General features: G+C 36.7%; 2 protein-coding genes across 3 annotated transcripts; both read right to left on the bottom strand.

The window, feature by feature from the left end:
- Positions 1 to 557: 557 nt before the first annotated feature.
- Positions 558 to 12913, bottom strand: LOC106946074 (solute carrier family 45 member 4-like). The gene is made up of 13 exons (XM_015030195.1): positions 12753 to 12913; positions 10228 to 10972; positions 7800 to 7988; positions 7520 to 7705; positions 6480 to 7141; positions 6124 to 6273; positions 5742 to 5990; positions 5066 to 5185; positions 4826 to 4925; positions 4589 to 4669; positions 4029 to 4159; positions 3325 to 3393; positions 558 to 3218 (listed from the first exon to the last, which is right to left on the bottom strand). The coding sequence occupies exons 2-13, from the start codon at positions 10466 to 10468 to the stop codon at positions 3045 to 3047; spliced, it is 2352 nt and encodes a 783-aa protein (XP_014885681.1). The 5' UTR covers positions 10469 to 10972; positions 12753 to 12913; the 3' UTR covers positions 558 to 3044.
- A 1655-nt stretch (positions 12914 to 14568) lies between these two features.
- gpr20 (G protein-coupled receptor 20) lies at positions 14569 to 21939 on the bottom strand. 2 transcript variants are annotated; one of them, XM_015030150.1, is made up of 7 exons: positions 21449 to 21939; positions 17567 to 17846; positions 17075 to 17341; positions 16718 to 16962; positions 16466 to 16550; positions 15355 to 15480; positions 14569 to 15191 (listed from the first exon to the last, which is right to left on the bottom strand). In XM_015030150.1, exons 2-7 carry the CDS (start codon positions 17789 to 17791, stop codon positions 15006 to 15008), a joined length of 1134 nt encoding a protein of 377 aa, XP_014885636.1. In that variant the 5' UTR covers positions 17792 to 17846; positions 21449 to 21939; the 3' UTR covers positions 14569 to 15005. The 2 variants fall into 2 exon arrangements, with proteins under 2 accessions (XP_014885636.1, XP_014885627.1); XM_015030141.1 differs by lacking the exon at positions 21449 to 21939 and having other exon boundaries at positions 17567 to 20768.
- Between the last annotated feature and the right edge of the window lie 2645 nt (positions 21940 to 24584).

Below are 24584 nucleotides of genomic sequence, written 5' to 3'. Positions count from 1 at the left end.
AAAAAGCTGGCTGTACTGACTGAATGTGGCCTGTAGATGGCGACAGTTTATCAATTACATTTGAATTGGTCAATTTCTGTTAAATGAATAAAATGTGAACACCCTGCAAATCAAACATAAAGCATTTCATTTTCAGTATATACACTACATATCTTTCTGACATACAAACAAGCCATGAAGGAATGTTTATTTTATGCATTTTCTTGATATTAAACCAGTTTTTGGTCTAAAAGTTTAGTCCAGGAAGTTAGAAACTTTGATGGACAACATTTGGACTATAATAACCAATGCATTTGTCAAGATTTTGGTTCAAAAGATTAATGTTTTAGATGTTCTCTAAACAACACATTATCAAAAATGTGCAGGTAAAAAACAGGGTCGTGAAAAGTGTGGTCAGAATTAGACTAGTTCCTCATTTATGGCTACAAAAAATTACTAAGTTTCTCTGCGACTGGCTAAGGGACGTTTAGCCACTTGTTTGAGTTTGCATGCATAATTTTGACCTGACAAGACGAAAGAAAATCCACTACAAATCAAAGGTTTTGCATCCAATTCTTGAATTTAAAACTAAGTTCAATCATTTGCACTATAAAAATTTGAAATAAAAACAAAAACAAAAATATATGACATTCATGCACAGAACATAAGTCTGAAAACCTTAAACCACACGCCACCATGTAGCTAATATAATTGCTTCCAATTGATAATAATTGGTACAGCTTTCACTTATGGAGTCAGAAATGTTGACTGTGCCATAAGAGACATTTCTTGGAAATTGTAAAATATTTTTGTCCCATATTTTTCCCTGTCTCAGATTCTTATGTAACAGAAACTGAAGAATTAACTGGACCACTGCTGGATTCATTTGTGATGACACATGTTGCCCATTTATCTCCAATTAACAGGACAATTTACAAAAATTCTGTACATCAGCACACAGAACCAAAAATCAGTCTCAGAGAACACACAATGTGTTAATTTGTTAAAGAAAAAAAAAAAGAAAAAAAAATACAAACCATCTCAAAAATAATTGCAATATACAATGCAAGTAGTTTCGCACTAATATGGGAGTTCTAAGATAATATGAAAACAATCTTTGGAAAAATCGATAATTGAACTAAACTAAAGGCAAAAACATTGTTCCGTTTGCTCAGATTACAGAAAATTTATATCCAAGTTTGTATACGTTATTGGTAAGCTACTAATTTTTTTTTTATTTTTGACAAAGGTATGATATAACCCAAGTAGAAAAAAAGTGTTTTTAAATTGTTCATTACTATAAGTTTTAAGCCTGTGGTGGGGGGAAAAAAGCATTTGAAAACATACGTCACTTGTTTGAAATTACAAAAAATGTCCTCCAAGTTTTATCATTGCATTTCTGATATTTCCTTTAAAATGCTGACACTGCCTGAAAACAAGACAAAGATGATGTGGTTGGGGAGCACAGTAAATCCCTTCAACAGAAGATGACAGAAAAACAGAAAACCCATAAGACAGAAAATCAGGTCTGATGTTTCTCCTGAGCTGAGCAATCATAATACTTTAAATTTTGCAAATGAGCCATGCAAAGTGATCCTCACTTTCATTCAACACAGATGATTGGGAATAATGCACCACGTGGTGTTACGGTATAAATGACAAAAACACTATGTCAGGCTTTAAAAATCTGCTTTCTGAATTCACAACACATTTAATGACGTTCTGCTGTAGCTCCACAACTATTAAATGCACTTTGGGAGCTTAGCCTGCCCCAAATACCAAACATGCTTTCTGTATTATCGTGCATTTCTTTTTTTTAACTTTCTTTCTCATTATTCTGGAGCAATGTATTCCCCGGTGTAGCTCTCTAACAGAAGACAGATTTACAGTGACCAGTTGATGTCATGAGCATGCACAACAGGGTAAAGGTCAGTTTGCTTTCAAGGAAATGCACAAAGATACGACTACAATAAATCCTACTCGTCCCCAATTCTCCTCTTCCATCCTGCTCATCTTCAAGGATACGGTTTACAGATTTGAAATCAACATTAAAAATTTGCTTCTCTATCCAAGCTGTTCAAAATAGCCCAGCAGTCACAATTTTTTATTTTTTTTAACAAAACACCCTGAGAGATAAACTTCTAATCATCAGAAATTAGATTTTAAAAAAATGAAAATAACTCTCTGGAGGCTCAAATATATTGCTAAAATGAACCACTATGGACACATTTATTAACTATAGACTTATTAAAAAAAATCCTATGTTTGATTGTATAACACCTATTCAACTAGAACAAACTCAAGAGGTTTGTACCTTTTGACATTTTTTGGCTTTTGTAAAATGGCAGTGAAATGTCCATGAAGTCCACCAAAAAGTGGAACAAATATATACATCTGTATTTAATCTGAAAATATGCAGGGTTGCACCTAGTTTCCCTTCTACAGCATTATGATTGTCCATTTGGCAGTTTAGAAGCAGCAGCAGAGTAAAATGTGACATATTGGTGATAGTTGGCACCATCCGCGTGGCAGCACTGTTAAAAAAAAAAAAAAATTCAAAGTGCTTTGTGCTTCCAGTAGCCTGAACTAAATAAATTTCAACAGTTGGACCAGAAGCTCGAGCCTGGTCTTCGCTGTTGTGACTTACCAGCTAAACATTATTGTTCTTAGTGTTGAGGTAGCAACTCCACAAACAGAGCAGCACAAGCAGGCATTGTTTTTATATGATTTCCTCCACTTCATATTTAGATTACAATAGTAGTCCAAATCTACCCATCCTACATTTTTACTAGATGGAATATCATCTGTCAGTTATGTTTTCCCTTTTTGTGTTTCTTTGCTGCTCCACATGGCACAGCCCATCACATATGCACACCAGCAAAGTTTGGTACAATTTACACATGATGCAGTTTTTGGTTGTTCAGTTAATCCATCATGGCAGTTCTTGTCTACCCTTAGGCAACAGTGTCTTCTCTTGTCTGATCTGTGAGGTTAAGCAGAGATAGTCTCTAGTCATTGGTCCTTTTAATATTCTGATCCTCCTCTCCAGGTATAGCATCAGAGTCCTAATAATCCACAGAGCTACCGGGCTCTGGGTCAGGATAAATTACTAGGAAACAAGCAGTGAGGAATCCCAGGAAGGAGCCCCCGGAGGCAACAACTGGAATGACACGTACACTATCAACAGCCTCAACTACAGATCCAAGAGCTGATGCAACCAAAATTTGACTGATGTAAACCTGGAAAAAAAATAAAAATACAACATCACAGGTTAAGAATTATGAGGGGCAAAATCTTTATTTTAAATTCTGATCATTTTTAAGTGAAAGCAAAAATTGTACTTGCCTGGCAGGTTAGTATAGCGCAGTCTATACCAAAGCCTCTTCGAGTATTGGCTGGACTATGGTTAATGTACTGAGAAAGAACAAAAAAAAGGGTCAACATTTATCTAAAGTCCATACATTGGCTCCCTGCATGTCAGAGAATATACTTTAAAGTACTTTTATAGCTTACTGAATGGTTTAGTACCAAGATACGTTAAAGATCTGTTTTCATTGTACCAATCTACAAGACCATTTGGGTCTTATGATTCAAGTCTACTCTATAACCCCAGAATCAAAACCAAACTTGAAAGCAGCATTCAGCATTTATGTTCCACTATATTGAAACAACCTTCCACAAAACTGCTGAAACACTGAGTTCCTTTAAATCAAGTGATGAAATCAAATTGTTTAGAGTTGCTTTCCATTAAAAACAGGGAGTCTGTCTTTAACCTCTCACAGCAGCATAATGCCTTGCTTGTTGTTTTATTTTCTTTTGTAAAATTTGAATTGCTATATTGCTGATGTGTGCCATAGAAAAAAATTGTCTTGCTAATTTTTAAAGAAAAATTTTGTTTTATTTTAAGACAAAAGTAAATCCTAGAAAAGCTTAGCGCTAAAGAAATTTAGACATTTATGTATAATAAAAACACTTAGTTTTTAGATTGAATAATGCTTTTTAAAATGTAGAATCAAAACAATGTGTGGTGAACTTATTTCTGATCTTACTTCTTTGATTTCATGGTACTGTCCAAGTAAAGCGTAGGGACAGTATGAGATACTCATGGAGATGATTCCCATGGTACTGATCATCACCATGGAAACGTAAACATTAGGGAATATTGCCATAATTGCAGTTCCTAAAGAAAGAAAAAAAACACAATGTAACAAAAATGTCAGTTTCTAATAATAATGTATTACAACAAAATTTAGGAAGACAAACAGGTTTAACACAAAATAAGTGAGAATGTCAACATGATTATTTTATGTGTCCCATTCTCTTTGAGAAACTATTAGATCATTCAATCATCAAAAATCATGTCAACCCTGACCCAATCAATGTCTGGTTCCAACTCAACAGTGGAATCTGATAATGGTTATGTTAAGTAACTGTTACCAATAAGTGCAACAATTTATCTGTAATTGTTGCAGCAATCTTGACATAATGTTGTATTTAATAAAAGTGGTTGCTCTATAGTCCCACTCAGAACTTTAGCAAAAACTGAAGGATTTTGAATGAACACAAATACAAGTCTGAAGCATCACATGAAACTACGCTGCAGACTTACCTATTGAGAAACCCAAAGTTCCCACAACATAGATGACCCTAATGCTCAGATCAAAATTATCCAAAGACTTCTGAAGAATGGCTGGAACAGGGGAGAAGTTTTTGGTCATTAGTCATCACATTAACGGAACAAAAAAGGGAAGCTTAACTGTATTATCTGCAACTTCCTTTTGTGTAATTTGGTAGCTTGCTCAGTGCCAAGTACTTTCAAGATGAAAAAACAGGGTTGGTGTTTTACCAGAGCAAACAGCAGCAGTTGCAGCATAGACCACCAACCCCCAGCACCCCATCTGTACTCCTCTGTGATAATCTTGTAGCTCTGTGGAATTGCCTGGTGCCTGATGAAAGCAGAACACAGGCTTTAAGGCAAGACAAAGAGACTGGACAGCTTGAATGGAACATAAATGAATAGTAGTCCACTACATGATGCGCAATTTCAATTTTCTATTTAAAAGAACAAAAAGATGTATGCATTTACCTTAGGGTTTCCACGAAAAATGACCTGACCCATGAAGTCAGTGTAAAACACGGCTTCAGCTATAATGGAGAACCATGTAAGGAGGTGACATACACACAGTCTCCAGAGCTGCTTTGGCATCTGCAGAACAGGGAAATAAAAAGAGTGACAATTAGCCTAAAGCTTAAATCAGTTTTTACATTTTGTGAGCTCAAAATTTTCTGTGTTCTTGTGATTTTCATGACAGGTTTTAAAGATTTAAAAACAAAACTTTAGTGTAAATAAATTAAAAGCATTACTGATGGTCGGGCTTTAAATTCTGAACCTGTATAAATCAGAGATAATGGAACGGAAAGTCAAATAGATGGCGGAAAGCTAGTGGTTAAATACATCAAAGAATTTACAAATGCAAGAATAGATGAATGAATGAGCGATCAGAGGGAGGACATGGGGAAGAAAAGATATAACTTGTAGAGTTTCAGAAAGGGAATAAAGTATGGAATTACTAAAAACCTAGTGCGCTCTTATTTCCTTTCCAGACTTTGAGCATACTAATCTCATTCCATACTTTTCCAGACCCCTTTTAAACACTGACTTCTTCACAAGACAGGTTCCATTAATGTACAACCACAAGTTTCCCTCAAATTTTGTATAGGTAACCCTGTACTAAAGTACAACAGTACAAAGTTTAGTTCACCTTGAACATGGATAGCCAAAGAAGCTTCACAGTTGTACCCCTATCCATTTCCCCAACACTGCTGGAGCCTTCAGATGAAAGGCTACTTGCAGACAGCTGCCTCTTTCTTCTGTGCACAGGTCCCCGGATGCCTCGCAGATCAGTCAGACTACGGGAGGTGGTGATTGGCCGAGGACCCGTGAGTCTTGTGCGTCTCAGTCTGTAGCGTTGTAATGCCACTCGACCATAGTATGAAAATGTAAAGGAGGGCTAAAGATGAAGAAAGAGCCGGTGTCAATCATGATTAACCCAAAGGGAAATTAGATATTGTAATAACTGTCATTACGTAAGAATAAATTAAATTCCTTAAATAAAATGGAAAAAATAAATAAAATAAGTCTACCTGTCTGTAGAAGGTTGCTGGATGTTGGCGTGATGAGACAGAAGTGTTGCCAGTGCGGGTCCCTGGTTTGGTGGAGGTGTGGCCTTTACCTGTATTCAAGGCTTGAGAGGAAGGCAAACCAGCACTGGTGCCATTAGCAGTTAGCTCATGCTAAAAGAAGAGAGAGACGCAGAGGTACCAATTAAAAATCCAAACAAATGTCACAGGTTTCTACACTTTGCAAGCACTGAGGTTTTCTGACTAGGCAGGGTCGTACATACTAAAGTTAAGTGAATACAGACAATTTACAAGACTAGCTACGTTCTCAAACTGATTTTATGTCAAAAGAAATTTGTATTCAAAGTGGATCATCTCACCCATCGTACGTGTGAATTCTCTGAGGCAGAACTGGCCTGAGGAACAGAAAGCTGGCCATTTTTTGGGTCCTTCATTTGAGGCACATCTGTATTTGTAGGTTCTACAAACACTCCCCCATTAGTGTGAGAGGTGGGGTCAATAGTAGATGATGACTCCATACCGGTGTCTGATGGCTTAAAGGCATTGTCCAGATCTTCTGGTAATAAAGGCACTTCAGGTAAGAACATCTGCCTGTCTAGGTGAAGGTCAGAGTCTAACTCGATTGTAGCATCTGGCATGGCAAGGACTGAATCACTTTTACTCCGAACTCTGTCCACAGCTAGGAAATCGATTTCTGCTTCCTCGGGATGCGTTTCTTTCTCCTCTTGGCAAGAGGCTGGTGCAAAAGCATCTTCCTCTGCAATTGCAACGAGACAAGGTCGTGTGCAGCCAGGCAGTTTTACTGACAACTGACTGGTGGACTCATCATCTTCATCTTTCAGTTGGTTAGCTGAAGCAAAAGTCCTCTCAGGGATACTGAGCATATGCAGTGTTACAGAAATAATAAAGATAACCCCAGCAAACAGGAAGAGGACCTGTTCCTGTGACTTAAATGCTCTACCCAGAGCAGTGCCGGTCCAGTCAAGGCCTCCCAACATGTAGCCAACTGCTCCGCCAAGTCCTGGAAAAACCAGAAAAAGCACAGTAGAGATTCCTGAAATAAAAACGTGACTTAAATTCACACTCAGTCAGTTTGGGTTGCAAAAAGCAAGAGCAGTTTGGGTTGCTCTTTCTTAAAACCATTTATAAAAAGGCAAGTTTTGGCAGTTTCACAAACTATGTGCTATTTTTCCCTTCAATTTCCAGAAACATGAAATGTTTTGTTTAAAAAAAGAAAAAAAAAAGTACTATAAATAGTAGTAGTACTTGAAGTTAATCTGACTATAAAACAGACAAATTCTCTATAGCAAGTGTTTATGCATTTTTTATGTAATTTTAAAATTCACCAATAATACAAAAAAAAAAAAAATTAAATGTAAACATGTGAGGAATGTCTTACCAGCAGACAGGCCATGTATATTCAGAGCCATGTCTTGCTCATCAGCATCAGCAACATCAAGAAGGTAAGCCCTGATTGGTCCCTTGGAGGCATCAGCGCAGAAGTCTAGCACCACAACACCAACAACAGTAAGAACGATACCAATTGGCTGCCGCTTGGAGTTTGGGCTGTCACCGATAGAAAGGCCTGAAACAAAAAAACAAAATGTATACAAAGTGGATTAACCTGTAAGAACTGTAATCCTAGCAGATGTGTGACGTCATCTGAGACTCTGTCTTACCAATCAATGATCCGTTTAAAAATAGTGCAACACCAATTAGCACTCCTGTGCAAAGAGCCAGAATGAATGGTCTCCTACGGCCCCATCGCAAAGTGCAGCGGTCACTGGCTGAGCCAATCAGCGGGGTGAACAGAAGACCCAGTATGGGACTGAGAAACCAGGTTAAACTGTAATATTGCTCAGGAAGACCTAGAAAACACAAAGTGAATAAAACAGTTCAGATTATGCCCAAAATAAGATTTTACAGTAGAAACATAAGGCTTACATTTTATCCTTTGGAAAGATCTAATGTGAACCAGGAGACATATGCTCAACATCTTTAGACACTTCAAAGTGTTAAAGAGTTACATTTAGATTCTGTATTTTGCTTCAGTCTGTAATATCACAATATTACTGGAATGAAGTGTTTCATTTTTACAACTATGCCCATTTCCTGAAATTACTGCCTTTGGAAGGAAGTTATGAAAAATACATTTGGTACAGATGGTCTATTATTTGAATTTGGAAAACAAGCAATATAACAATATATAAAAAATATTTACAACACTGAAAGAAAACTAGGGGTGCACCGCTTTATCGGTGTCGATTTCCTTAATTTTAGGAGATCGGTGATTGGCCGATTTAGATATGAAGCCGATCTTATCCACCGAGCTTATCTTGCTTGGCAAATGTGTAAGAATCAAACACTGTCCTCTTTTGGTCTCCGGTGAGAAAGGTTTGACTGACAGACCTTTCAGTCAAACCTAACAGGACATAATGTGCAGACCAAGTTATGTCTGCACGTTTATTTTATTTTATAAAGAAAAAAAATAAAATAGAATGAAACAAACTAAAGAAATAAAAGTTAAAATAATTATTCCCAAGTGACATGCAAATTTTATATTTTCTGTTCGAAAAAGAGCTGGTAGAAGATACAATATCTTATAATCACTTGCCCCTTTCATTTTTATCAATTTATAATCAATTAACTGTCAAAACACCAAAACGAGACAACTTGTTTCCACTTTACATGATATTTAAAGATGTACAATTATTTAAAACACTATTTATATCATGAATAGCATTTAGACTTTATAACAGTCCTCTTATAGAACATATTTTGCAATAAGGTCCTTCTTAAACAGTTTAAGTTGGTTTGTAGTTGTACTTTTTTATAACTCATCATTCAATCCATTCCAGATTGAATGATGAGTTGTGAAAACTTTACAGCCCTGCTTATTGAAAAGATGATCATTTCTGAAAACTAACAAACGACAGCAAAGGGGAACATTCAGGTTGCTTAATACAAAAAGAAAAAATAAATGTTCAAAATAAATGACTTATGAACAGTTTTAATGAGATTTTTATGTGAAGAAATTAAAAAATATTTTAAACTTTCAGAAAAGGGGATAAAAATGTGAAATCAGAGGATTTTTAATTACACTTAGCTAAAAGTGTAATGTGTATACTATACTTATTCACAAAAGAAAGAAACATTTTTGGCAGCTTTAGATGTACCATTTTAAATAAAAAAAAGTCTAAATATATACAAATAAGCAGATCTTATTTTAAGCAGATCTCTGTCAGAGTGACCTATAAGTCTATCAGTCAACCAATCTGAACATTGAACTATACAAATGTAAAAGGTTAATCTGACAATACCAACAGAGGAAAAAAAGTACCCCAACCAAATGCCTTAAGAAAAGCACAAAAACACAGTAAATAAAGTTTAATACACCAGAAAGAGTAGAACATGGTGAACCTGAAATGTGCTGTGTTACACATTCTTGGCATACCTGGGCAGGGGAAACTGCCTTTGTTTCATTTCTGCTATGCTGGCAAAGTTGACATCTAACACCATGCTAATGCCCCTCACTGGGTACTACTGTAGAGGTGCAGCTTGGGAGACAGACGGAAACATCCAGTCTAATCCAATGACAACAAACTACATGATGTTTTTCCAGTATCTCCTGAGAACTGTTAATCATGGAGACTTATGTAAAACTCAAAGCATTCAAACCCAACCCCTCCAACAAAGAAAACGAACAAACACCATCATCATGGCCAAGTGTGGGCCAGATTGGTTTAATGTCCTGACAATGTTTGAGGAATTTAGTCACAATTATGTCGCTGAAGTACCTCCAAAGAAAGAGAGATAGCTGTAACTTTTGTCAACATAAGTTTAGAATAATCGCACCGACATTATCGTGAAGCAGCTGTACTGAGCCACTTAAGCAGAGTGAGTCTAATAACTTTACCCATTGCAAGACTGGACTTGCAGGACAACATAGAAAAGTACCATGTGTGCTTTGCATTCGTCATACCAGTTCAGTGGAGCACAGGTTCTACGGATAAATAAAAAAATTTCCTTCTCAACTTCATAATACATCCTCACTTAAGTAACAAGGCAAGACAGGAATGTGACTTTAAGAAAGACAGTATTGCTTACCTATCTGTAGAAGAACTGGTGTCACCAGGGCGGTTTCCATGGCGTAGCAAAACTCTCGTCCAAACATCACAGCAGCATGCATGACCCAGCGATATCGGGGAATCTGAACTGCTTTTCCCTCCTCCTCTTCATCCTCACTTTTATCATCTTTCATGACTCTGTTAGGCTTTCTGTCGTCAGGAAGGTCCAGGACCTTATGCTCCTCAGGTTCTCCTCCCATTTCAATTTGGTCTGACTTCATTTAAACTGTTTGTGGTTAGTTTCTTTCACAACTTCCTTCAAATCCCAAGACAACTCCACTCATTTAGTTTCATCCAAAATAAATTTTAAATGATAATACTAAAAATACACATGTCCGTAGCCCTACTCTTGCTGAGTTATTGAGTGGGAATAGTTTATTTTTCTAAAAAAAATACACGTGTAGCATTAAGAAATATTGAGTTAAAAGAAATGAATCATCATTGTAATGGGGTAAATAGGCCATGAATAGTGATTAGACATTTAGCGATTACACTGATATAAAATCAGAAAAGATGGTTCTTAAGCCCAACTGCAAAGTGATGGAGAGCCTAACAGTCATTTGCAACAACAACAAAAAAAAAAAAGTTGTAATAATAATAATAAAAAACTTGGAAAGAAGTTGTATTCTTATTATTTCCAGTTATTTTGCTTGTAGAAAACCAGGTAAAAAATTGAAGGGTCTCCAACTTTGTGCAGATCCAGCTGGACAGGAAATAGCAGAAATCTGGAAAAAAACAAAAGTCAGTTGAACCAGTAACAAGGGTTAACATGTAACACAGAAGATAATCTGTAAACACATTGTTTTTACATTATAGTAGGTGATTGCTGACCTTTTAAACGCAGGTCCTTGCAAAAACATTCATATTTCTGAACATATTCACGTTTTTTCCTTTAGCAATTATAATTTTCATTGGATTTTAGTGGATTTCTTTGTGATGTACCAACACAACGTTGCACATCACTGAAGCAAAAGAAAAATGTTTTTACAATGAAACATTTGAGAAATGTGGCATGCATGGTTTTTCTAATTTGATGCCCTAAATGAAATCCTGCAAAATCACTTCCAGAAGTCACACAGTTAGTAAACATAGTCATGATTTTATTCTCACAAATAAAGCCATTTCCCTATATGCAAAAGTGTCATAGCAAATCGGAGCTGCAAACCCCATTGAGGACAATATCCCTACAGTTTCTTCAGGAGGAACACAGGAGCTAATAGGAAGATGGATGAAACTAGATACAGGGCAAGACAGAGAAATCTTGTTAAAGGCTGCATAAAACTTGAAACCGTGGGGGAGGTTCACCTTTCATCAGAACAACGATGCTAACCATACAACCAAAGATGATTTAGATATATTCGTGTTAGAATAACCCAGCGAGTCAAAATCAAAATCCAATTCAAAATCTGTGGCAAGACTTCCTTCTAATCCGACTGCTCTTAAGTTGTCTTGTACAGAAGAACAAGCAAAAAACTCTATTTTATGACTACCAAAGCTAACGGAGAAGGAAATACATTTAAGTGTGTAGTTGCAAAATGTGGTAATGTTCGAAGGGTATGAATACTTTTGCAAGTCACAGTCCCAGAAAGCATCAGTGTGCTCCAAGTATTTTTGTACTTTTGGCTTCCATAATCGGAAACAAGAACTCCTCTGAGGTTTAGAAAAATGTAGCCCTGCTCTAAAATAGATGACATAAAATATGATGCAAATCAGTTTTGGGAAAGAACTGGATACAGCCAAAAGTTCAAGCTTTTTTTTACCCATGCATAAACTTGAGACTATATAATGTAACCTCAAACAATAGGCGTCAAACCATAAAATGACATCTGAAGCACAAGATTAAGAAACAAAAAACCACATTACAACACTGTCCGTTGCGCAAGTGTTCACTGTTTAAATTGACAGATTTATCTCAATGCTATAACGTACCTTTAAGGGCAGCGCGGTTTAGCTTTGAGGATAGTGATAATAAAGCATTTATATTCTTTAATCATTCCCTTTCACTGTATGTCAATGTTTAAAATTTTCCACTACAGATGTGCGACATTCCAATAGTTATTTTGCTGCGTGTAGAAACGAAACTCGAAACTCCGTAAATATAAGATACACATATCATAGAGAGCTTGTTCAGATAAAAAGGAAAAAGAAAACTGTCTAAACGTTTCCTTTTAAAAGGAATGTACTGGTTAGGGGGAGCGCTTGATAAACTTGTCATAACTTGTTTTGCCGAGGGAAAAAAGCCTTAGCAAACTTTACTTGTCCCTCCCGCCTCTCACCCTAAGTACACACGACGAGTTTATAGAGGTTTCCTTTTTACTGTTTTCTGTGTTTACTTGAAAACAGGTAGAAACACCTCTCCGTAGGGACGCTGACGTTAACCCTACCTTGGCTTGCTAACGTTACCTTGGCGAGCTAAGCTGGCTAAAATATATCTCGACTGCAAACGTTTAACGACTTAACACCAAAAGACTCTTTCCTGTGAAACCACAAAAAGACAGGACATACCTGGGAATTTCTTCTTTTGGTCACCTTAGAACTATTGCAGCATTTTGAATTTCTTTCCGCAAATGTGCCCATAAAAACGTCAAAATGGGGCTAGCGTCAGGGCTAAGCTTCTCCAGCTAATTCAGTGACTATCTGATACACGCGCTCCACTCATCTATTTTATTGGTTTCCACAGTAACAAAGAGGGGGTGTGGACAACGGTGTTGACCGTGACGTCAAGAAATTATAAATAAGCAAACTATTACATTACTTAAGATATGTTTAAATGTTTGAGTTGCTCATTTATGACAAAATATGTTTGAGTTTGGTCATGTAAAAGTATACCGATATGGAGAGGAGTCTATTTTGAGCAATGCTTTTATTTTTGTCAATTTTTTTTCTTGCAGAAATTTAGTTTAACAAGTTCCTCAGTTGCAAAAATGTGACCCTGTCAACATACTTTATTTCGTCAATATTTTTGTATCCATTCTGTTACCTTTGCCGCAGGTTGAGGAAAGACACTCACACATCCCTCTTCCCCAGCAATAATTTCCAGGTTCAAATATATTGAAATTAGATCGAAGATTATTTAAATCTACTGCAGATTTAAATTATCTGCAGTAGATTTTTGGGGTGCACATCCATGACACAAAGGTGCTCTACTCTCTAAGTAGCTGTTTAAGCTACTTGGTTATAAGATCTCATTATAACCAGGCTCCACTCTGGTTATAATGAGTGGATGCTCAACAACAAAATTCTGAACATCATTACACCACACACACCACTGAAATGTTGATAAAAGGCAGGTTAGATCCATGCATTCATGATGTGTATTTCAAATTCTGACCCTACCATCTGAATGTTGCAGCTGCAATCAAGACTCATCTGTCCAGGCAATACTTTTGCAATCTAGTTTTATCTGATTTTGCTGAGCCTGTGTGAATTTCAAACTCAGTTTCCTGTTCTTAACTGACATTTGTGACACCTGGTGTGGTCTTCTGCTGCTGTAGCCCTTCTGCTTCGGTTTGATGTGTTGAGATGGTATTTCATGTAAAAATGTAGATTGAAATGTATGGTTCTCATCTGACTTCTGATGTCATCAAGGTATTTTCATCCACACATCTGAAGCACACTGTATAGCACACTGTACATTTTCTCTTTTTTGGATCTTTCTCCAGCAGATCAGCAGTTTTTTAAGTACTCAGACCAAGTCATCTGGCACCAACTACCATGTCACATTCAGTCACTTAATTGCCTCTTGCCCATAATCTGATGTTCTATTTGAACATCAGCTTGTCGTCTTCACGTCTAGATAGTTAAGTACATTGAGTTTCTGCCATGTGCTTGACTGAGTTGCTATTTGTGTTAATATGAAATTGAACTGGTGTAACTTAGACATTGGCAAATAATATGATTAAAACAGCACACATTATTAATATGTTTAAATAATCTGCTAAATTTAATTCTTTTATGAAACCATACAAAATGTCCTTTGGATTTTTGTATGGAGCAATATTCCTTTACTGTAAGAAGTCATTCTAAGGACTCTAAAAAAATAATGATCAGTACATAAAAGAGTGCAACTTATCTTGATGGCTTTCATCACCATTTTCACAAGAGCAGTTTTTCATGTCATTTTGACTATTTCTAAAACCAGTTGCATAACAGATGTCAATTTAATCACATAATTTGTTACAGATGTACTAAATTTATTACTAAACTGTAAATCTTATTCAAGATTGGGGGACATTTTCATAGTACAGTTACTGTCTAAATAGCTATGTAAGTGCAAGAGTAGGGATTTTTAAAAATAAAAAACTTACTTTGGAAGCATTGGTAAAAGCATTAGCCTACAAGGCAAATACTTTTTTTTTTAATGCAATGATGTCAATACATTTCATTATATCTGAAGAAGCTTCAATGAGACTTCATTGTGTATCCTTTAAGCAATGATACAAAGGTCCTTTATTAGTCTTCTGAGAAGCAACATCACCAGATGAAAATTGAGAGAGATGACTTTGGCTCTGCATGATGATAGTTGGTCGCAAACAAAATCCGTCTCTAGTCATTGCCCATAATTAGTCACACCCACCTATATTTCTTTTTGCTGTAGAGCTCATACTAAAAACTTATATCTTGACTATAAGTCCTGAGCTGAAGATTCACGGTCATTACAAGGGAAAGCATTTTTCTTTTTTTGTTAATGAACCAATGTTTTAAGAAACTATTCATCTCTGTCAAATATAAAACCAAGCACCTCTTGCTAGCACAGTTTCATGGAGTATGTTTGTTATCCAAAATGTCTCTCAGTCGTATGCTGGGAATCCTGGTCATCATGATCCTGTTATTGGTGATGGCGCTAACTGTCCGCCCAGAGGCCTTGGAGCTGTGCTGCATACTGACAATGTCACCACTGGTCTGCTCTGGCTCGGCACGACGGAAAATATGTTTCATTGTAGCCTGTGGACAGAAATAGTGGTAAATATTTTAGTGACGAACAAAGTGAATGACTGACCGATGGGTAAACAAATCACGATTTGAAGAAAGGATAGACGTGTGGCAGAGAGCACAGTTTTCAAGGTGGATATGGTAATGAGAAAGAGTGGCTAGACAGGAGACTCACCTTAAAATTATTTGTTACAAAGCAGTAGACAACTGGATCCATACAGCTGTTCAAGCTACTTAGAGTGACGGTTAAGTGGTACACAATCACTTGATGGGGCATGTCAGGGTAGAAATACAATAAAACCTACAATAAAAAAAAAGACAAATCCAGTCAGCTCTGGTCACAAGCCGTCATATTTTAAGCACAGGCAACCTGTTGCAGATGCAGAGACATTATTGTTGCCAACTTTAAGATTCCAACGTATTTATAGCCCCATATATTGCCACTATTTCACATTTAATTTAAAGATACATACTGTTTGTCCATATTATAGTGGTTGTGTAAGTAGTGTTGAGTCCAGGTGTCCGTAGAGATACAGATTTTGGTAACCCTTTGTTTGAAGGGGGCTGAATAATACTGTGATGACACTTTCATAAACATGACATAACACCTGTCATGAACATCAATAAATCTTCATAAATATTTATGACTGTTGTCATAAAGCGTCATTCGATAAATTATGACACTTTTAATACAAAGTTGACATTATTCAAAATGTCTTTGTTATGACAACTTGACATGAACCAAGAAATCATTACTGATATAAATTTGTTATAAAAGTATTACTGATTGCACTTTAAAAATTAGGTAACTTTATGTTATTAAAGGTAAAGTTTAAACAGTAATGATTTAATGGTTAATGACAAGTTGTCAAAACAAAGACATTTTGAATAATGTCAACTTTGTATTAAAAGAGTCATAATTTACCAAATGACACTTTATGACAACAGTCATAAATATTCATGAAGACTTATTCATGTTCATGACATGTGTTATGTCATGTTTATGAAAGTGTCATGACAGTCTTATTCAACCCCCTTCAAATAAAGTGTTACCCAGATTTTTCTTAATGTCTTAACTAACCATGCTTCAGGTTTTGTTAGAAATGCCGAAATTAACTCAACTAGCCAGACCAGTGGGATAATTCTGAATTTGATGCTTTTTTTGTATTTGTTCAATAGCAGAATGAGTGTATGGCGATGAATGAATGAATGAATGAATGGATGGATGGATGGATGGATGGATGGATGGATGGATGGATGGATGGATGGATGGATATCTTACTCACTTGTCTGATGTGGAAGGGAGTGAAGCAGACTGTGAAGATGATCAGCACAGTAATCAGCAGCTGGACAGCTCTTCTCCTCCGCTTCCTTAAGAAACATAATCTGAAATGTGATCAGCTGAAGTCGATACAATCAGGGATTTTCCAAAGCTTTGAAAGTAAGTTAATTCTCTGATATTTTTCACTTGTTTTGGTTAACGCGTGTGAACTGGTAGCAAAAAATTCTGATTTTCTCTTCTTCTGCTCGCCTTTTACCTGCTCTGCTGCATGAGTCGACGGTCAGTCAGGGCCCACATAATGCGAAGAGTAAAAACCACAATGACGATGAGGGGTAAAAAGAACTCGGTGATTGTGAGGAAGAGGAGCTTTGAGATGCAGCAGCCTGTGTGCTGGAACGCAGTGGAGAGAAAGGAGTATGTGACCACGATGGCAAACAGCCAGACGGTAATGCAGACCAGCTTGGCTACGCTGGAGTTCCTCCAACGACGTGAAGCTTCAACCTGCAAAGACACAGGAAAGCAAGGCATTCGAAACATCTAAGTTTAAGATCTGCAGGTTGGAGCGCAGATATTTTAAAAAGCCTACTGAGACAAATGATTGGGAATAACTCACCTGCACAATGGCAAGGTAACGGTCAACACATATGCAGGTTAGAAATAAGATGCTGCAGTACATGTTCACAAAGTAGCTGAATATGTGCATGTAGGAGCAGGTGAGGCAAGCTCCACCGCTGTAGTAGAGCGAGATGCGGGTTGGCAGAGAGAGATTCACCAAGAGGTCCGTCACTGCCAGGTTGATGGTGTAGATCACTGAGGTGGTCTTCTGCTTCGTACGGTAACAAAAAACGTAGAGTGCAACTGTGTTGAGCAGCATGCCCACCTGGAGAAACAACGGAAGAGATACAGCGCCTTGCAAAACACCCTGGAACTTTTTCAGTATATGCAACTGCTAATTCAGTTTGTTTTAAAGGTATTTTATATTGCACACCAATGTAAAGTGAATACAAATGTGGCAAAACATGGCAAAAGGTCAAGGTGTGGAAATAAGGAGGATTGCATAAACATTATGGAAACAAGCTAGTAAAGAAGCTTTGTGAAAACCTACCAGGAATATGACAGAGTTTATGACCATCAGTGCAATCCAGAGGCCGTAGAAATCATTGTACAGTCCTTCGTCTAAATGGGCCAGTCTTTCAAGATACGCTCCCATGCCACTCCTGTTAGCTGGCGTGTTTGTTATGGGCAGGGTGGAAAATGAGGTGTTGCTACAAAGCCAGGATTCAGTATTATTGTAGTTCATCCTGTTGGTGGTGACCCACATTAACAGCATGAAGACGGGATTAAGTTGATGATGGAGATACTGGCAACTCAGACAAAAAGTGGCACTGTAAGAAAGAAGAACACACATTAAAGTTAACTAAAATATCAACATGCATGTCTTTTTATAAAATTTCAATCATTTTCTAATATCCCTCTAAGTAGCAGATCCAAAGTCTCAGTCGTTACTCACCATTGTTGTGTTACTTTTTTCCCCATCTTCAAGCATGACAGTAAAAACCTCAAACACTTACAGCATTAGTCATTGAGCAAATTTTTTTTTACCCTGAAATTGTTGCTCTTGCATTGTTGCTCTTTCAGCATTCACAGCCTTTGTACTTTTCCACATTTAGTCACTTTTGCAAACACAAACTTCAATATATTTTATTATGATTATATGTGCTTGTTTTGATTCTAAATTCAACAAGGAGTTTTGAAAGTTTAGGTTCACACTTGCTCTGTATCCAGCATTACTTAACTATGGCTAAATTGCAAAATAAATACATAAATAAATAAATCTGTGTCTTAATGTGCAAAGCTGGTAGAGTTAAACCCTCAAAAGGCTTAAAGTTGTAGGTGATTCTGCTGCGTATTGGCTCATTAAGGCTGAACACAAATATACAGCCCTCTTTTCACATTTTTATCTGTAAAAACACATTGTAATCATCGTCTGGTTTTCCCTCCACTTCACAATTTGTATCTATCACATAGAAACCAAATTTAACAAGTTTGTGGTTTTAATGTGAAAAATTAGAAGAAAAAAAAAATCAAGAGCTATGAATACTTTTGCAAGACTGTGATTTTGAATTCAGTGTCTGAAGATGCGCATTAGAGCAGGGGCAGCTTTTTCTACATTCCTCTGCCTTGACGTGACCTCTCTCTGTTTGACCTCAGAATGCTTGTTGTTGTTGGCACAACTGCACTGACAGAGCCACTTTAAAACCAATATCTGAGCTATTTGGTGCAGCTATTTCTAAAATAAATATACCATTTACTGCCAGTAGAAATACTCTCTCATGGGCCATTGGCATATGTGTTTCCATTTTCTCATCAGAAAAACAAACAGTATGTTCTTTAACTCATATGAAAAAAATCCTGATTATTAAATTTATGTGTTTTTCATCTCAGTGACTCAGAAACACCTGGCTCTGTAACGCTGTAAGAGTTGTGAATCTCAAGTTGGACTCTGTGTGTTTATTTTCCTTGAGGAAAGATGGTAAATGGTTCTCACAGCTGAAATAAACCGAATGCAATTGAGTAGAAATTGTTTTCGTGCTGACAGGGTATTTATAGCTTCCTGGTTTGTACGATATAATTTGATTAGCTAAGCTGTTAGTTTGCAGTAATTTAGTGGGGAAAGAGTCATTGCTGTGGCTTGTGCAACTTCCAGAACAATTTTACTGTCAAGATAAAACGTCTTCTCAGCTTGTTTTTTTTTTTTTTGTGCCGAGATTCCAAATGTAATATTATATTTTATAAAGTCAGAGTACAGAATAAAACATCCGACAATAATAACGATGGCTTATTTTAAGCAAGACAAAAGGGACAGCTTATGTCAACATGCAACATAAACACATTTAGCAGTTACACAGCTTGATAAAATCCCTGTCAATGAAATGATGGCAATCAATTTGAAATAGAAAGATATTCTAGCAGAAAATCTGCCATGACATGGAAAAATGAACACAACATTTTGCATTAATTCTAATTTCTCTAAGAATAACAAAACCCCAGGAGGCGGCCAGCATGTCACGTGTTCCTGCATGACTAATGCGGTTTAATTGTCGTGCGAACCAAAGAGAGGACAGTTCAAGACGCTAAGTGTGATTAGCTGTTTTATTCTCATTACACAATAATCAGCAAAATATCCCCAGCTGATAAAAAAAAAAAAAAAAAAAAAACATGGTTTACTCAGAGTAATGAGAATAATATGCTCAACTGAGGGTGAGGCGTGAATAATGTGATTCATTATCAGGACCAAAACGAGCCCAGCCACAGTACATTAGCACCAATGAAGGAAATGAATGGGACTCTTACAGTAACATCTTCTAAAGTCTGGCTTTTATCTTTTAACGTCGAGAAGAGGAGCGTCGTCGAAAGAAAGCTACAAGAAGTCCTGCTTGCGTTTTGCTAAAGAGATGATGGGGGGACAGTTCATATCTGTGGTAAGACTTGAACACTGATGTTCACAGACGCTCTTCTTCCAAACTTACTTGGCTTCAGCTATTTTGTAAGAAAAGATAAGTGAAAAATAAAACCAGTCTCTCCACACAGTCCACACAATTATCAAATATTTCATGCTGGTTTACCACAAAATATCAAGTAATAAAATATTGAACTTTGTGGTTGTTAAGTCAAGAAACATAAAAAAAAGGTTTGAGGGGCTTGAATATTCATTCAAGTTGCTGTAGATAAGCTATGGTATAAGTAGTAACTTTATTTATGTAATTATATATGAATGCAACAATTTAATGTTGCAAAATGCCCAACAAAAAGGTCAGGGTGGCTCTCCGCCCTTCACAATGACATTGTGGGAAGGCACAAATCAGGAAAGGGTATGAACTTATTTCTAAAGGTCTGAGTGTTCCCACAGGAGCCCGGTAGAATGAAAAACAATTTAGCTTTCAAGCTGAATTGAGTAGCTTAGGAAGGAGGTCCTGGGACACAGAGAAATGGCAAACAACTGCGAAAAACAGAGGCTTTACAGAGATGAGTGACAAGCAAAGAAAAGGTTTGCAGCTCTCCATTATTTAGGCCTTTCATAGAAGACTAGTGAAACACAGGAAATTCTGAATAAATGACAAATAAAAGCCCACTTTGAGGATTGGATGCAGTTCATAAAAACAGATAAATAAAAGATCTATGAAACCAGAAATGGTCATTTATCTAATTTCACCGAGTTTGTGATAGTAGCAAGACCACATAAAAACGCTGAAGTTTAGATGTTTGAATTGTAAAGCAAACAGAGAAACAACCATTACTCTTCTGAATCTACTTCACCGAACTCTACCAATTTACTTAGAGTTAGAATTAGAAATGTTATTGCCATTGTCCATCCATCCATCCATTTTCTGAACACCCTTGTCCCTCAGTGGGGTCGGGAGGGGTTGTTATTGCCATTGTACCAGAAAAAAATAAAAGCAAATTCAGCAAATACAACTGGTGGTCTATGAACATTTCAGAGTTTGTGTTTGTAATTTCGAACCTGGGTGAAACAAAAAATTTGATTCGAACTGCATAGATCAGGCTATTCTGCACATGCTGCATCCTTAAAATTGTAGGCAATTGTCAAATGATACTGCGAGGAAAACAAAAGGCCTAGAGGCAGATTGAAAACAACATTGTCCAAATAATCTCCAGCAGTGTGGGAGTCCTGTTTGGATGATTGCACTAACTGCCTGAGAGACAAAAAAAAAAAAAAAAAAAAAAAAATACTGAGAAAAAGACAAACAAAGGGTGAGATGGTGACACAGAAATGTCACGCCGATCTTAAGTATTCCGATTATCGCTTCAACAAGACGCCTTTCAGGTAAACTGAACTTTTTCTTGATGTGATTTACATTTAACATCCAATTTGACATGAATTTCCTGTTAAAAAAAACAAAAAACAAAAAACACACAAAACAACTTTCATACCTTAATGAGATCGTCCATGTTGATGTTAACTTACCAGCAGGTTTTAAAAACGGCAGGCTACCTATGGGCTTTGTCCTAATGAAGTTGTCCTTTCCTCGAAAGCCGAAAATCCTTCATCAATGTCCAAGGAAGCATCATTCTCAGTTCAACACCAATCATGTGTTAAATAGCTCAGCCTTTCAGACTGAACTTGACATCAAGCAACAAACCTATCAGGTGTTTGACTCATCCTGCAAGGAGGCAACAAAAAATATCTCCCCATAAAAATGAAGCATAAAGAAATGTAATTTCTATTTTCTTACATGGTCATCTTTTACTGTATCACTTCTTAGCATATAAAAAAAATCCCAATATGCTTCTGCCTTAGATTCTTGATTTGAGTCTCACTCATTTTACTGCTATTTTCTGCTTTTCCTCTGTTCCCTCTCGTGTTAGCATCATTTTTAGTCTCTGGTCTCTCTCAGTGTCCCTGCCTTCCCATTTTTCTTCCTCAAATTCTGAAGCAGCCCTCTGTTTGGTGCTGAGACAGGAAGTCTCTGTAGTGTTTATATTCTGGATAGACATGTTCACAATGCGCACACACACACACACACAATGTAAGAGCAACCCTTGTTGGAGCATAACTTTACAAAGAACAATAAATGATGTCATAGCTTAAATAAAAACAGACTGAAAACACACAAAGATAAAAGTAAAAAAATAATGTTTTTTTCTTTTGCCTTTGTGGTATTTTCAATTAAGTACAATTCATTTTTGTAGGGAATATATTTTAGGTAATGTCTTTAACTAAAAGACACTTGTACTTTGAGTCAAAAACAACAAATAAATAACAGAGCAACAATTCGTGGAGTTTTGCAGAAGTACTTCTGTAGAGAGCAGGGCTAAAATTATATAACGCTCTCGGTGTGTTTATTGCGATCTCTGGTAAGTTGATCTTTTGTTGAAGTAGTAAAAGCGGACACTAATAAAACTACAAAAATCTTACTGGATAGAGCAAAAAGTGCAGTGTAGGCAGAATCCACACTTATTGGAGTCCCTGGCATTTCTTTTATGATTCAAGTATTTTTATGAAAAATGTAAGAGCTTGGCAAGTCCTGTATAACTAAGAAAACACACAGTGTATGCCAGGCTAGAAAGAAATGTGTTTTCATAAGAAACTGCCAACTTTTGTGAATGTGTCCATGCCTACAGTCAGAGTAATAATTAAAACTTTAAACCTGGAACTGTGGCAACGAGGTTGGATGAGGACCAGCGTTTATCACCCCACTACACACAATGATGAGGACTTTAATGACGGCTCGCTGTGAACAGCGGTGACCTTTTTCTGATATTATTCAACTGCAGTAAAGGTCAAATGTATTTTAAAGCCTTTTACTAATTTTATTTTTAGTCTGTTGCGACTACAGCTGACAACTGCAATGAAAAGATTAACATGCAATGCAATGTTTTCCATAAATGTTTAAAATTAGACCTTAACATGCAGTTTTAAACAATTTTTTTTTTGTCTCTCGCCTGCTTGTTGGCAAGTTTGTTAAAAGACGTTCTGGCTCAGCTGAAGCGACAGTTTCCTAATAAGAATACAGAGACAGTTTGCTATAATGTAAAAAAAAAAAAAAAAAAAACCTTAAAAAAAATTTTAATGTTGGATTGATTTTAGAATAAAAATAATTTTAAGGTATTTAAATCTGAAATGCAAGTGAAACAACTGATTTGCAAGATGTTTCATGTTTATGTGGGGTTATATACATAATGTAAAACTTTTACATTGCCACCATAAATACTCCCTGAACCAATGACCCATCCATCCTGAGAAATGAGACGGATTTGTGTCTCCTGGTTTCCTGGCAAGAGGATCATCATTACTCATAACCTGTCAGCGTTTCTGGGAAAGATCCGGAATAACAGATGTCTGAAGAAGATCCATGGATCAACCTGTTACCCGAGATGGGGACAAAAAGGAAGACAGGAACAGACACAGAACAAAGATAGGGAAACATGCCTGCTTAAATTTCTTAATACAGATATTTGAAGATGAACATTTACCTCAGATGCTTGTGCTTTTTACTAGAATGAGTGGCGAGAAAGAGAGAGAAGAGTGGCTACCCTGGCTTTTTTCCTCAGCTATTTTGGCAGTAAGAAGACTGATGAACCGATTACTTGTGCAGGTAACATTCACTCTCTTAAAAATCACAAAAAATGCAGAAAACAAACGTGAGCCATCACATCACACCACTTTCCCAGTGGAGATGAGATTTTTTTTCATGTATATCCACCATATCAGCATTCATGATTTTTAACAAGAAACCAGTCTGAGCGTGGCGCATCTTCCAAAGTCATGTCTTTCACATCGGTGAACTGATCCTTATTAACGACTGTTTAACATTTCATAAAGCACACGAATGTCTGATGACACTTTGCGGTTTCTCACAGAGTTGCTGTTTAATTCTCTGTCAACCTGACAAAGTGCAGGTTTGCAGCTCTGTCCTCACCCCTCTGAATGACTAAACCAGCAGCAGAATGTGACCTGATTTTGTGGCCCTCCAACGCAGGGAGATGAAATTGTTTGTCACTGTTTATATTTAAACCCGCAAGCTGCCAAATCACAGAGAATGTCTTACTTATATCAAACCTGTGAACTGGCAGCTGTTTCGTCTAAAGCCAGTGAGGTTTTCCTTTATTTGACTCGCTCAGTAGCTATAAACATTATCCCACCATAAATAACATTTCACATTTTGTCACTTTGCAACAACAATGCACTTCATTAGAAACATAGAGTAGAATTTTAAAGTAAATAATTCAATTTTACATTTAGTTTTTTAAACTGAATGTGCTGCGTGTATTTTTTATTTAAATATCCAAGCCAATAAAATGTACAAAAACCTTTCCTTGCAGAGAATTACAATTTTAAGTCTCTAAGAGTAATCTAATACTCTTACCAGTTTCTGACCACATTTTTTTGCTAAATATTTAAAGCTCTGTCTGACTGGGAGGGAAATGTAACGGAACAGCTGTTTGAAACTCTTTCAACAGATCCTCAATTGGATTTGGGTCTGCACTTTGGCTAGAACATTCAGTGATGCGTTCAGTAATAATTAATATACTTTGATTTAAACCACTGTTGCAGCTCTGGCTGGGTGGGTGGTTGTCCTCCAGGAAGGTGAACATCTACA

Source organism: Poecilia latipinna, unplaced genomic scaffold (genome assembly GCF_001443285.1).
Source record: "Poecilia latipinna isolate Pla-1442-1.1 unplaced genomic scaffold, P_latipinna-1.0 Scaffold11, whole genome shotgun sequence".
Classification (NCBI taxonomy): Eukaryota; Metazoa; Chordata; class Actinopteri; order Cyprinodontiformes; family Poeciliidae; genus Poecilia; species Poecilia latipinna.
Note: the sequence above shows the minus strand (reverse complement) of the source record. Positions and strands in the feature narration are given on the sequence as shown.

What these genes read in the sequence shown, in the direction of transcription:
- LOC106946074 (XM_015030195.1), bottom strand. Translation starts at nt 10,468, where the DNA reads ATGAAGTCAGACCAAATTGAAATGGGAGGAGAACCTGAGGAGCATAAG. An exon ending in TATACATGGCCTGTCTGCTG is followed by an intron (nt 7,142 to 7,519) that starts GTAAGACATTCC and finishes TGGTTTTTCCAG; the next exon opens with GACTTGGCGGAGCAGTTGGC. An exon ending in AGAATTCACACGTACGATGG is followed by an intron (nt 6,274 to 6,479) that starts GTGAGATGATCC and finishes CTCTTCTTTTAG; the next exon opens with CATGAGCTAACTGCTAATGG.
- gpr20 (XM_015030141.1), bottom strand. Translation starts at nt 17,869, where the DNA reads ATGTGTGTTCTTCTTTCTTACAGTGCCACTTTTTGTCTGAGTTGCCAG. An exon ending in CGACTCATGCAGCAGAGCAG is followed by an intron (nt 16,551 to 16,717) that starts GTAAAAGGCGAG and finishes ATGTTTCTTAAG; the next exon opens with GAAGCGGAGGAGAAGAGCTG. An exon ending in TTGTAACAAATAATTTTAAG is followed by an intron (nt 15,192 to 15,354) that starts GTGAGTCTCCTG and finishes TTCTGTCCACAG; the next exon opens with GCTACAATGAAACATATTTT.